At 32.7% G+C, this 12,983-nt stretch overlaps 1 protein-coding gene across 2 annotated transcripts; it reads left to right on the forward strand.

Annotated features, from left to right (window-relative positions):
- Window positions 1-1,707: 1,707 nt before the first annotated feature.
- Window positions 1,708-12,408, forward strand: LOC139486169 (uncharacterized). Of its 2 annotated transcripts, none has more exons than XM_071270966.1 (6): window positions 1,708-1,836; window positions 5,732-6,206; window positions 7,868-8,837; window positions 9,317-9,470; window positions 10,404-10,491; window positions 11,911-12,408. In XM_071270966.1, exons 2-6 carry the CDS (start codon window positions 5,747-5,749, stop codon window positions 12,255-12,257), a joined length of 2,019 nt encoding a protein of 672 aa, XP_071127067.1. In that variant the 5' UTR covers window positions 1,708-1,836; window positions 5,732-5,746; the 3' UTR covers window positions 12,258-12,408. The 2 variants fall into 2 exon arrangements, with proteins under 2 accessions (XP_071127067.1, XP_071127060.1); XM_071270959.1 differs by lacking the exon at window positions 1,708-1,836 and adding an exon at window positions 4,523-4,943.
- The last annotated feature ends 575 nt before the right edge of the window (window positions 12,409-12,983 follow it).

Here is a 12,983-nt window from a genome sequence, read left to right on the forward strand (position 1 = left end):
CTGTATCCTGACCCTCCCAAGCTAGCCACCATCGGCTTGTAAAGTCATACTTAAACGTAATAGTTATAGTAAATGTATGTGAACTTTATTGTGTGGAATCTGAGTTTACGGCGAACCAAAGGACATCGTATAGTTGAAAACAAGGAAAAAGAATGTTAAAACACAATAACCTATTGACGAAATCATAAAAAGATAGACAAAACAAGCAACTGTAGTATACCGATCTTTTAGAAGACATAAGTCGATTGAGGGAAAACGAAGATATGTTATAGTTATTGACCAAGCAAGTCGGTATATGTCATTTAATCTGCACAGCACGAGATGACTCAATAACCCGAACGACGTAGGAGTTCGGGTATTCGGTCATCTCGTAATGTGCAGATTGAATTACATATACCGATTTGATTGGCCAATAACTGTTGTAACACATGACGCAATGAATTTACGTGAACGTTTTAGAAATGTGGACGTTATTCTGCAATCCATGGGTCATAGGAAAGTTTCTTATAGGGTAAAGAAAGGGGGAAATACGACTTTGGTAAGTTTTAAATTAATCTTTTTTTATATTTAGACTCATTCTAAAATAGCGATTTAATGGTATATGTTTTTAATCGTTTCCGTTAATTTATTCCCAATTTTTATTTAAATGGTGACGATTAAGACTTTGATAAATTGTGTACTTTCAAATCGGTGTATGAAAAAAACATAGCTGCAAGGGTTATTGAGTTTGAATAAGATTAATTGCTTTTGAATTTCTTTCCATCAATGATATGCTTAAAAGAACCGAGGAAGATGTAGTATTACCTAAATTTAAAATGTTAAATAAACAGAAAATACGTTTCTCTTTCAAAACCTTTTTCTCCCCGCAACCCCCCACCCAATTTGTTTTAATCTACTGTATTACTTTTTAAGACACGTCCATTTAAATGAAGTCTGATTGGTCTCCAGCTAATGACCCTGTTTTAAAACAAACTTAAATATGATCCTCATTAAATCCGATCCAAAAATAGTCTCATTATAGGAATAATTATTCAAAAAGTCGTTATAAATTCAATTGAGTCTGAACCTAATCCAAATCAGATTTCTTTTATTCGGACATTCTTAGATACATTTCCCTTATTGCAGAAATTACCAAAAATTGTTAAACTATCTTTCTAACTTTAAAACACTGATTTAGATTTACGTTGAACACAAAATATAATAAAATAGTTTATTTCCCAGCTTTGATAAAAAAAAAAAAAAAGGAATGAGAAACATATCTTTTTACCTATTTTGAAACTACGATGTTTGTACGAAGTTCAACTTTGTCGTAATTTCAAGGCAGATGGCGGATTCGGGGGTGGGGGCGAACGGTTCGTTTACCCTTGGATTGGACAAAGTATCGTGTTTAAGCTTAAAATCGTCAATAGTGTCTTTAGTCTCGCTACACTCGGTGATATTTTTTTTAATTTGATAGAATAACGCCCCTTTCAAAATCCAGGAACCGTCCCTAAGGATAAAAATAGATTTGAACTGTGCAGTATATCTGAGGTAGTTAATGCACACCTTTGCTGTGCATTATCCAGATTATAGCACAGTAAAACAAAGAGATTTTACTCTTGCCATGTGTTAAATATGTATAATGACTCTCATTTATACATTTACAGCTTTTGAGCTTATCAAATACTACAAAATGATAAATTTCTCATCTGTTCAGTGTACCAGGAAGGATAACTCTATACTATTTTAACAACTAGGAAGTGTTAAGGATATCCCATTTGGTGGTTGGTTAATTCAGGTTTTCATTACTTTAGTCTTTCATTTTGATCAAAAACGACCTCGGATGAAACTAGTATTGTAAGTTTGTTAATACATATTTTTTTTAGAAATATTTTTAAGTTAAATATTTGTAAAATAAGTATGGAATAAAAAAATCTCGGTTAGAAATAATACATGTATGTCGGATGTTGATAAATATACAGGTAAGAAATATTTATCTTTTGTGTGTGTATTGACTTACTGAGGCGTTTGATGTTTATCTGATTAAAATGCAGAAAATGAAATGTAACGATCTAATAATATCATGCGTCCTTTACACAACAAAACAGTTATATTAAATTTTATAATTACTTTCGAGTCTAATTGTTTTATGTGTTTTCGATTTTTAATTATTTTAATTTATTTTGGGGTATTAAGATACACATCATTGAGCATACATTTGAGTGCAACGAATTATGGTCACCTTTTTGTTTTGGAATTTCGATTAATAATTTTTTAGGCTGTCGTCTGAAATATGTTATCTGTAATACAAAATGTTCCTACTGTATGCACGCCATCATTATTATTGAGTAAAGGCTAAACTGGAACTGTTTGATAAAAAACCCCAAAAAACATTATTGTTATGCATCTGATTACTGCTACCAATTTGATCGGAATCGAAAATCTACTGGAACGATGAATGAACTGCCTTTTCTTCGCTTTTAAATCTGAAATTTTCAAAACAATGCGTTCTGTAAATCCCCCCGAATAATGCATATACCTCTTACTTAAAAATTAATGCATAATGATTTTCTGATAGAGATCTAAAAATACAAATAAACAGGGCTTAGTTCAGGATATTTCTTGAACACAAATTAAAACAGTCAATAATTTCTTGTGATGCATACATCATGAACGTTTGGGATTCAATATTTGTAATACTAAGTAATATATATAATTATAAAGTTTCGAAGCCCATAAGTAAAGGACACTACCAAAATCGTGGCCAGTATAGCGCAGAGTAAATATGTATATGTATTGTACTGTTACACCACTATCTCAGTATAGGGGGAGTTGGCGCTCATTCAAATTAGTTTTACTTCGCCACATTCTGAAAGTGCCTGTCCCAGGTCGTGAGCCTCTAACTCAGTAATCATCGTTTGTTCTATATCATATTTGTTTTTCATTCATTTTTCTACATAAATAAGGCCGTTTGAATTGTTTTACATTTGTCATGTCCAGGCCTTTGATAGTTGACTATGCTGTATAAGTTTTAAAAATTGTTGAATGCCGTACGTATATGTTAATTTCTATGTCATTGTGTCTCTTGTGAAAGGTTGACTCATTGACATTGATACCACATCTTCTAATTCGTATAATAGCTAAGGATTTCAGTGTACGGATTATAAAAGTCATTGTTATTAAAGACCTTTTTGACCAATATTTTGAACTTTTGTTTGTTCCAATCATGTAAAAGATTAAGAGAAACGTCTATCAGCAAAAAATACTTTGAAGGAAAATAAGTCAGTTGAGTTTTTATAGGAGTTAGAGCTCTTGACTGTTGATTTTTATCCATTTTGAAGTAAAATTCTTAATTATTTGGTAAATATAGAATAACTGATCAGCAAACTAAGATCGGCAATTCCGTCAACATGGCTAAATTGTCAGTTGATTACGTATATAAGACATTGATCTGAATCTGCACCTGTTTTACTTATAAAGACATTGTGTAATTACATGTTAGGCATAGTCAATCAGATAGCATATTGTTACTTAATGATGCATGTTTTCTTATTATGTATTTTATGTTTTGCCCCGGCCATTACTGCTGTTTATCATTTGTCTTATGGTAAATATGTTTTCGTTACTACAGCGCTAGCATATATAAAGCTTTCTGCAATAAAGTATTCATGTATTCATGCAAGCATTTAATCTACATATCACTAGCCTGTCAACACAGAGGTTGTGAGTTTTAACCAAGCTCATGATAAGATCGAACTCCGATCGTATTTGACTTGGGTTGCCAGTTTTCATGCTGAATGTCGGTTGTTTCTTCTGGTAATCCTGACGTCTTCCACCATGTGTATATTGAGTATATGGATTAAATTTAAATGTGTAACATTAGCAAGTGCATGGTTTGTTCAATGCTAGGGAAAGTACAACATGTACAAAAAAGACATTAAATTTACATGTTGAACATCTGCAGCTTTGAATAGAAAATCACATTGTTTGATGAGCCAGGCACTTGCACATTAGAACAATGCAGAATTTATATTATGGTCAGATTATAATTAGGCATATACAAGATGCAATTTTAAACGTAAACCATTGTCGGTAAATGCGTTCACAGCATCACCCAATGGTCCCTACCCGAAAAGATATGTCATGTCATTGTTATCAATATTAAGATGATGTTGCCCTGCTACAAATGTAGATATCAAATACCATGTCCAATCTCCATTGGCTATGACCTTTTCATCAGATTGATTTTGCAACTTACTACAGATTTAAAGAAGCAGGGTGTAGAACTGTATCCTGACTTTCCTCAAGCTAGCCATCCTCGGCTAGTAAGGTCATATTAAACGTAAAAGTTATATTGAATATATGTGAACGTCGTCGTGTGGAATCTTCATTTGAAATTTTATTAACAAAAATTGTTTATAAAGAAACAAAATAAGAGAATTTCACTTCCTCAAGATTTGATTTCTAACATGAGCAAATCGTTACCTCTGCTGTTCTTACATCACATGGTTGGAGATGTATATTTGTGACGTATATTAGCTCCACCTATTTACTTCCTAAATTCATAGCGAACCAAAGGGTATCGTAGAGTTGAAAACAAAAGAAACAAGGAAAAAGAAATGTTAAAACACAATAAACTATTGACGAACTGATAAAAAGATAGACAAAAAAGGCAACAGTAGTATACCGATTTTTAAAAGTCGATTGAGGGAAAACAAAGATATATATGTATAATGACTCTCATTTATACATTTACAGCTTATGAGCTTATCAAATACTACAAAATGATAAACTATCGTCACCTCAACGTATCAGGAAGGATAACTCTATACTATTTTAACAACTAGGAAGTATTAAGGACATCACGAAATTTGGTGGTTGGGTAATCCTTGAGGGGTAATCCAGGTTTTCATTACTTTAATCTTCATCTTGATCTAAAAACGACCTCGGATAAAACTAGTGATGTAAGTTTGTTAATATACTTTCTTTTTTTTAAATATTTTTAAGTTAAATATTTGTAAAATAAGTATGGGATAATTTATTTTCGGTTAGAAATAACACATGTATATCATAGGTAAGAAGAATGTATATATTGTGTGTGTATTGACTAAGTTAAAATATGTGACGTTGGGTGTTAATCTGATTAAAATGCAGAATATAAAATATAACATATTAATCTAGAATCACACGTCCTTTACACAACTAAACAGTTACAATTTATATATACTTTCCAGTCCGATTAACTAATTGATGTGTTTTCGATTTCTAATTTATAATAAATTTGTTTTGGGATGTTAAGATACACATCATTGATCAAAAATATGAGTGCAACGAAATATGGTCACCTTTTTGTTTTGGAATTTCGATGAATGCTTTTTCATGCCAAAGTATGTAACATGTCAGTATAGATTTAACAGGAACTGCTTGATAATAAAAATCAAATCAAAATTGTGTACACTTTAACATATAAACACTATTGTTATGCATCTACTTACTGCACCCAGTTTGCTGAGCCTCGACTTTATTGGACTTTATCTACTGACAAGATGAATGAACATGCAGGCTACATTTTTCTTTAAAATCCCTGAATTAAAAAAAAAACATACGGGCCCCAACTAACTCGTAGTTTTAATGTACCAAAAAACTATTAAAACATTTTAAGAGTACACAATTTCTTCCTGAATTGCCTTTAAAAAGTACACTTATATTTCTGTATTTCCTTGTTTGTTTGAATTTTATATGACAATTTTAGATAAACACAGACACCATGGAAAGTAAATGGAAAAGCTTTCTAAACCTCCAAGACAAAAGATACCATGTCTTTGCCAGTTATAGTGAAGATGATAGTCAATTAGTAAACGGCTTGTTACTGCCCTTTGAGAATAGTAATTGTTTGTTCTACAACCCTGATAGAGATGGGTTACCAGGTCAACCAATCATGCGCGGTCTTATCGAAAAAGGAATGGAACAGTCCAAGATTACCATGCTTTTTATCACAAAGAATTTTCTGTCTGATGAGTTGTGTATGTTTATGGCCAATCTTGCTATTTGGAAGTATATGAAAACAAAAGGAATTCATCGAGTGCTACCAATCATCCTTCAGCCATGTAAAATACCCAGATATCTGAAAGTTTTGAACTGTATCCATGTCTGGAAATACACATCAAGATCAAGTAATATGATGTACCAGAAACAAGCCATTGCTCGACTAACGAAAGCAATGCTAGGTAATATTTTAGATAAGCTTTGTTCGAAATTCACGATTTTCGTATTTATGTTTATTTTTTTTAATTTTAATAAGGTACATATAGTTTTCATCGAAATTGTAATCATATCAACTTGTTAACTAGAACACATGTGACACTGAAATGAAAACCTTACTTGAATCTATACATATTATCACTGAACAAGTATATATTTGTTTAGGGGCCAGCTGAAGGACGCCTCCGGGTGCGGGAATTTCTCGCTACATTGAAGACCTGTTGGTGACCTTCTGCTGTTGTTTTGTTTTTTCTATGGTCGGGTTGTTGTCTCTTTGGCACATTCCCCATTTCCATTCTCAATTATATTTTATATGTTTGTGTTGGTGTTGGTGTTTGTGTTTGTTTTGTTTGGTTGTTGTCTCTTTTATTCAGTTTATTTTAAGGATGATTATATTTAAGTACATAAGGAAAAGGAAGTAATTGTAGTATCATGATAAGTAAACACAACCAGTTTATGTATATACTTCACATAGAGATATTTGTACACATCGATTACTACATATAGTATTACAAAAGGTATTGCATACAAAAAAGGACATAATGTTATAGGGTACATATGTATGTAAACATGAAACATAATAAACAAAAACCACAGTTTCATATGGCCTACAAAAACCTTTTTGAAATAAATGAAATAGAAAACGAAGAAATGGTTTAAGAAAAAACCCTCCTTAGTGAGAGGTGGACAAATGAAATAGGTTTGTAAATCTATGCTTGAAGTTCGAAAGACATGGGTTGAAAAAGAAATTTAATTCATATTTTATTTTTTATTATAATGTTCCTGTAAAATGCTGGGGAAATTCATCCAAAAACTACATATTAGCAGGTGCACTGTTCTATCTGTGCAGTTTTAAGGATCTTGATTGAAAACTTTAAGGGGAGCTATTTACACAAAATAGGGAATTCAAAACTTTTAGGATGGGAAAAAATCTTCAAACAAGTCTATATCAACAAGTCATGAACATCAACAAGTAAGCAACCCTTCGACGAGGTTTCATAGATCTGGATTGAAAACTGTAAAACTGCACTGAAGGCCCACTAAATAGTTACCCATTTTTCTCTACCAGCTCGTCCATCTTAGTGCAACCCGGCTAAAAACAACATGTTATCACAAACAACACTACCTGAGAAAGAGACTGCGTTCAATACAAATGCAAAACCAGATTGTAGCTAGTTATTTCATGAGTCTGAGTGTGGTATTTTAACACTGTGTTGCTTCGCCTAACTAAAACTCTACAACTCAATGAAAAGATAACAACGTTTTTATTACAGCTAGTACAGGGTTTCATTAATCAATACTGATCAAAACCAAGTAATATGGTATGAACAATCAAACAACTTTTGCCTTCGTAGACTTCATTGAGTAATTTACGAGCAATAAGCAATGGAATTCAAGTTTTGATTATTCTCAAAAGAAAATTGAATGCTGTGGTAGACTTATCATAATGAGTAGGTTTTTTCCTAAAGTTTTACGTAATAGCTTGGGAATAAGTCTTACCAAAAGATTTCTATTTAAAATGTGCAACCAAGTACTAACGGAAACTTTGTTTTGCGAATGTAAAGGAGTTTAAACCCTTTTGTATCACGTTTCGTAATTCTTACAATTATCATTTATTCTATTATAGAACCACCACCAAAATTTAGACGAATAAGATGGAATGGAATAAAAACACTGACGTGGACACGTAATATTGTTGAAAAGGTAAAGAAATCGGCATTGAAAGAAAAAGCTTCAAATCAATTAAAACACAACATCAATCCATTTCAATTATGGCGATTAACTGGTGTTTTAAAACATTGCTTTCTAAACTGCCGGTACGGTCATTGTTCATTTGCTTGCAGTGGAAGAGAATTCACCAGATTCATAAGCCATGCAAAAGTATGCAGATATAAACCAACCAAGTGTCCAAACAAAGCTTGCCAGACTTTCCTCCCGAAATGGTATGTCGATAAACATGTCGAGGAGTGTCTTCACACCTGGATAACTTGTCCATCAGTTGGATGTGGAGAGACAATCACAAGATATGAAATAAAACAACACTTGTTAAAATGTAAACATCGTTCCATTATTTGCCCAAACCACCATTTTGGATGTGACCAACGACTAACAGGAGAGAACGCTTCCAAACATTCAGAGAACTGTTCATTTGCTTTAATTCTTTGCAATAAATGTGGTCAAGCAATGATGAAAAAAGGCTTACATGAGCATGAAAAGTTTTGTGTAAAGTCTGAAACAAAATGCAAGCTTTGTAAAAAGACGATGCTTCGTGAAGAAGAGCGTTTTCACTTGGACGCTTGTTTAATGGCGGACGTCGCATGTCCCAACATAGACTGTGGATTAACAATGGCAAGATACAAAATTTTACAACACAAGTCAATATGCTTACACGCAAATATCAGTTGTGCAAATTCTGGAAGGGGATGTAAAACAAGAGACAAACGAATTAATATACAAATTCATGCAGCATCATGTCCATTTCGAATGTCACAGTGTGAGTTTTGTGGGAGAAAATTGACTTTCAAGAAACTTAATTCCCACATAAAAAGATGTCAGACGATGAAGAAATGTCTTTTATGCGGATTGATGGTTCCAAGGTAAAATTATTTTAATGTATTCTAAGAATAAATAAGACCTTAACCAATTTCCAAAATAAAAAGTATACACACAGGTGGCTAATGAACAAATGACACGATTATATATCACATCTAGTGCTTCGGAAGAACAGTGCTATGGTAACTGCTTATTTTACAGGTCTAACTGTTTATCCATTCAATAACCATAGGTTAACTGTTTGCATATTATTGTTTATTGTTCAATGATCAGATTGAGAACAAACCTTTTTTTTTTTATCTAGCTTAAAGTAAAAGATTGCAAAGCAAATTTAAGGTCGATATAGCACGTGGTATGAACTGCGAATCGCAAAAAAGGTTAATTCTATCATGGCAATGAAACAAGAAATAGCAAAGGCAACATTAAAATCTTCACACTAGCAATCAATGTTATATGAAAATGCATTCAAGTTATATGTTAAATTTTAAGGAATCTTATTAATATTTTTGAATTTGTCCTACAGATCAACATGGGGAACACATGAGCGCACTTGTCCAAGGAAGAATTGGCAGTCATATTGTGACGTGTGTCATAAATTAGTGAGAAATGACAAAAAAGAAGACCACAAAGAGTTATGCATGGAACATGCTCACACTTCTCAACAATATGCATCTGCAGTAAGCCATTTTCTATTACAAATGTAGTAAAAGTGAAAAGTAAATCAGTTGTAGGCTCCAAACTATTGTATGTGTGGTACAGTGGTAGTATCATAAAGGGAAAACGGACAGGAGTTTACTTTATCCTATGTTCACAGTTCACTACAAATGTTGTTTTCGCAAAAGGCGCAAAAATACTTTACCTTTTGGAGCATCAACTTAGGGACGACATCAAAAGTTCAATGTAGGATAAAAAACTTAATTCACATAGTTTTTTCACTGACCCCCACCCCCCCTCTTAACTTAATTTGGGAAAAATTGATTTACCAATAGGGATATATGTAAAAATCGATTTTAAATATACAAAACTTGCAGAATTTTAACCCCCCACCCCCAAACTATTTGATTTAGGTTTTTTTTTTATCCTACATCGATCTTTTGATGTCGTCCCTTACTTTGAACTATTTTTCTTCGTACTGCAATAAAAAGGTCACGTGAAATAAAAGCTAATGTGATGTTATGTTGAGATAAAATGTTATGTAATATCAAAAATAAATATTAAAACTTACCATAATTGCGGTCACTTCCATTTTAGACAAAAAACGCCTAAAATTAGCACAATTGCTCAAATTATGAAGATTTCATTATTATTGCATGGCATAATGATACTTTTACCTGATGCATGACAAGTGTATCAATTGTCAAATACAGATTACATTGTATTTTACAATAGCTATCTACTTTGAAAAAATTGCTATAATTTACATTATCATCAACTTTGTAAAAACCCTAGATTTATGGGCCCAAAATGTCTTACCGGGCCTACGCCTTTCGGAATTGTTTCATGTGCATGAATGTGAACATAATAGATACTTTGCATCATGTACTGATAAAGACGAACTTATCAGTACTTGGAACCTAATTTTCCCATACAAATTATTTTGTATTTTGCAGACATGCGGATCTGACAGTTTAATTGTCGCTGCCGGAGCTACACATTTCAATATGCCTGTTACCTCAGAAACCAGAAACCAGATCGACAGTAAGTTTTCTCGGGTTTTTGATTGTGTGTTGGATAATCACTCCCAATACATGATAGTCTCCTCTCTAGTTACTTTACGATAAGTGCATGAACTCGTCGGTTCAATTGAAAGTTTTGCCATATTAAAGATTTAAAAATTATCATTTAATGCTTCGCCAAAAACGCAACATTTGGGAGGGTGTGGAAAAGGTTTACCGAATAGAGATTAATAGACAAAATGTGCAGAATAGAGGGCATCCATATATAGAATAGAAAAAAATAGGCCCAAAAAATAATGAATGGAAAATAAGGGGGTGCTTAGATATAGTAAGAATAGTTAATAACAGACCAAATTTATAAAGAATATTGATATAAAAGATTAAAGAATAAAGAAATGAAGATTCTCGTATATCAGAAGGCTAAGAAAACAATTGGTCTGCTCAAAGTTGAATCATGAATTATACATGTAGTGGATATTACCATTGGACGTAAATTAACCATACTTTTTCCTTTTTAATTATTCAAATTTCTTGTTTATAGACCCTACATTATGGAGTAAAATAAAACCATAATATTAATACAAAGAATTACTGCTTTTATAGAAAAACATTTTGATATTATACCTTTTTGTACTTCCTTGTTACATATTTGCTTGTTTTTATAGTTATTAAGATTAAAAAACAATGTAGACTGCTGTACCCTTATTATGGACATTTTTACCTATTATTTCTATATAAAATAGAAGATGTGGTATGATTGCCAATGAGACAACTCTCTACAACAGTCCAAAAGTACACCGAAATTAACAACTATTGGTCACCGTACGGCCTTTAACAATTAGCAAAGCCCATACCGCATTATCAGCTATAAAAGGCCCCGAAATGTTTGTTTTGTTCATAATGATTCTTCGTTGTCATTATTATGGAATATGATGCGACTGTCATACAAGTGAGATGTTTAGCTAGCTATAAAACCAGGATCAGTCCGCCATTGTCTACATAAGAAAATGCCTGTACCAAGTCAGGGATATGACAGTTGTTATCAATTCATTTGATATATTTGAGCTTTTGCTTTTGCCATTTGATTATAAGGGAATTTTTGCTTTGAATTTTTCTCGGAGTTCAGTATTTTTGTGATTTTTAATTTTCTCTAGTCGCATAAGTTCAGGCATTTATTCGACTGAATAAACAGTTCGTCATAAGACAAAAATAGCAAATTATTTATTTGTATAAAAAAGTGAGATAGTGGTTCGTCTTGGACAACATAATTATGTACTTAATAAATTGTATTTCCTTATTTGCATGTACTGTTGAATTGCTAACAATATTAATATAATAGCTAATAAAACGAAAAGTGGGCTAAACGGTAACAAAAATGTAATTCAGCGAAATAAACAAAAACCTAGGGGATCATAACTTTTATTTCATTTATTTATCTTAGGTGAGACGATATTGTACAAACGTCATTCTAATGGAAAACGAACAGATTCCGATAAACGGTATTCCAGACATAAAAGTGACAGCTCAGATGATGGCGGACCAGAGAGCATGGAAGCGTATGTAGCAGCCATTATGAGCATGCACGATATCCCAGTTACCGTAAATGGACACAAGGAAGACTTCGAAAGCTCCGAACTTATTGGAGGGAGTCATTGTGCAAAGTCAAGGAAAACTTTTACCGGCATTTTGTCAGCAGCAAGTTCTTACAGCGTGAAAGATTTGGAAATACACAAAGCCTTTGATTCCGACTTCAAACATTTCCATCGTCAGAGGGACTTTTACTCGTGACGATTTCCAGTCAGTATTAAGAGAAAATAACTATGTGACGAAATTAAAGTATTGAATCATCGTATGGGCGAGTTATGTTCAGTTTCCTGGCTATGATGGCAATTAAAAATGAAAACAAAAATGGTGTTTAATAAAAAAGAGTTGCTTTTTATGTGCGCATTTTGGTTTTTTTTTCCAAGGATAATATTCCGCTTGATAGTCGAGTTTATGGTTTTTATACGACCGCAAACATTTTAATTTTTCGTAGTATATTGCTATCACGTTGGCGTCGTCGTCGTCGTCCTTCGTCGTCGTCCTGCGTCGTCGTCGTCGTCGTCCGAATACTTTTAGTTTTCGCACTCTAACTTTAGTAAAAGTGAATAAAAATCTATGAAATTTTAACACAATGTTTATGACCACAAAAGGAAGGTTGGGATTGGTTTTGGGAGTTTTGATCCCAACATTTTAGGAATTAGGGGCCAAACAGGGCCCAAATAAGCATTTTCTTGGTTTTCGCACTATAACTTTAGTTTAAGTAAATATAAATTTATGAAATTTTGACACAAGGTTCATGACCACAAAAGGAAGGTTGTGATTGATTTTGGGAGTGTGGTTCCAACAGTTTAGGAATTAGGGGCCAAAAAAGGGCCCAAATAAGCATTTTTCTTGGTTTTTACACCATAACTTTAGTATAAGTAAATAGAAATCTATGAAATTTAAACACGAGGTTTATGACCATAAAATTTG

This window comes from Mytilus edulis, chromosome 1 (genome assembly GCF_963676685.1).
Source record: "Mytilus edulis chromosome 1, xbMytEdul2.2, whole genome shotgun sequence".
In the NCBI taxonomy this organism is placed as follows: domain Eukaryota; kingdom Metazoa; phylum Mollusca; class Bivalvia; order Mytilida; family Mytilidae; genus Mytilus; species Mytilus edulis.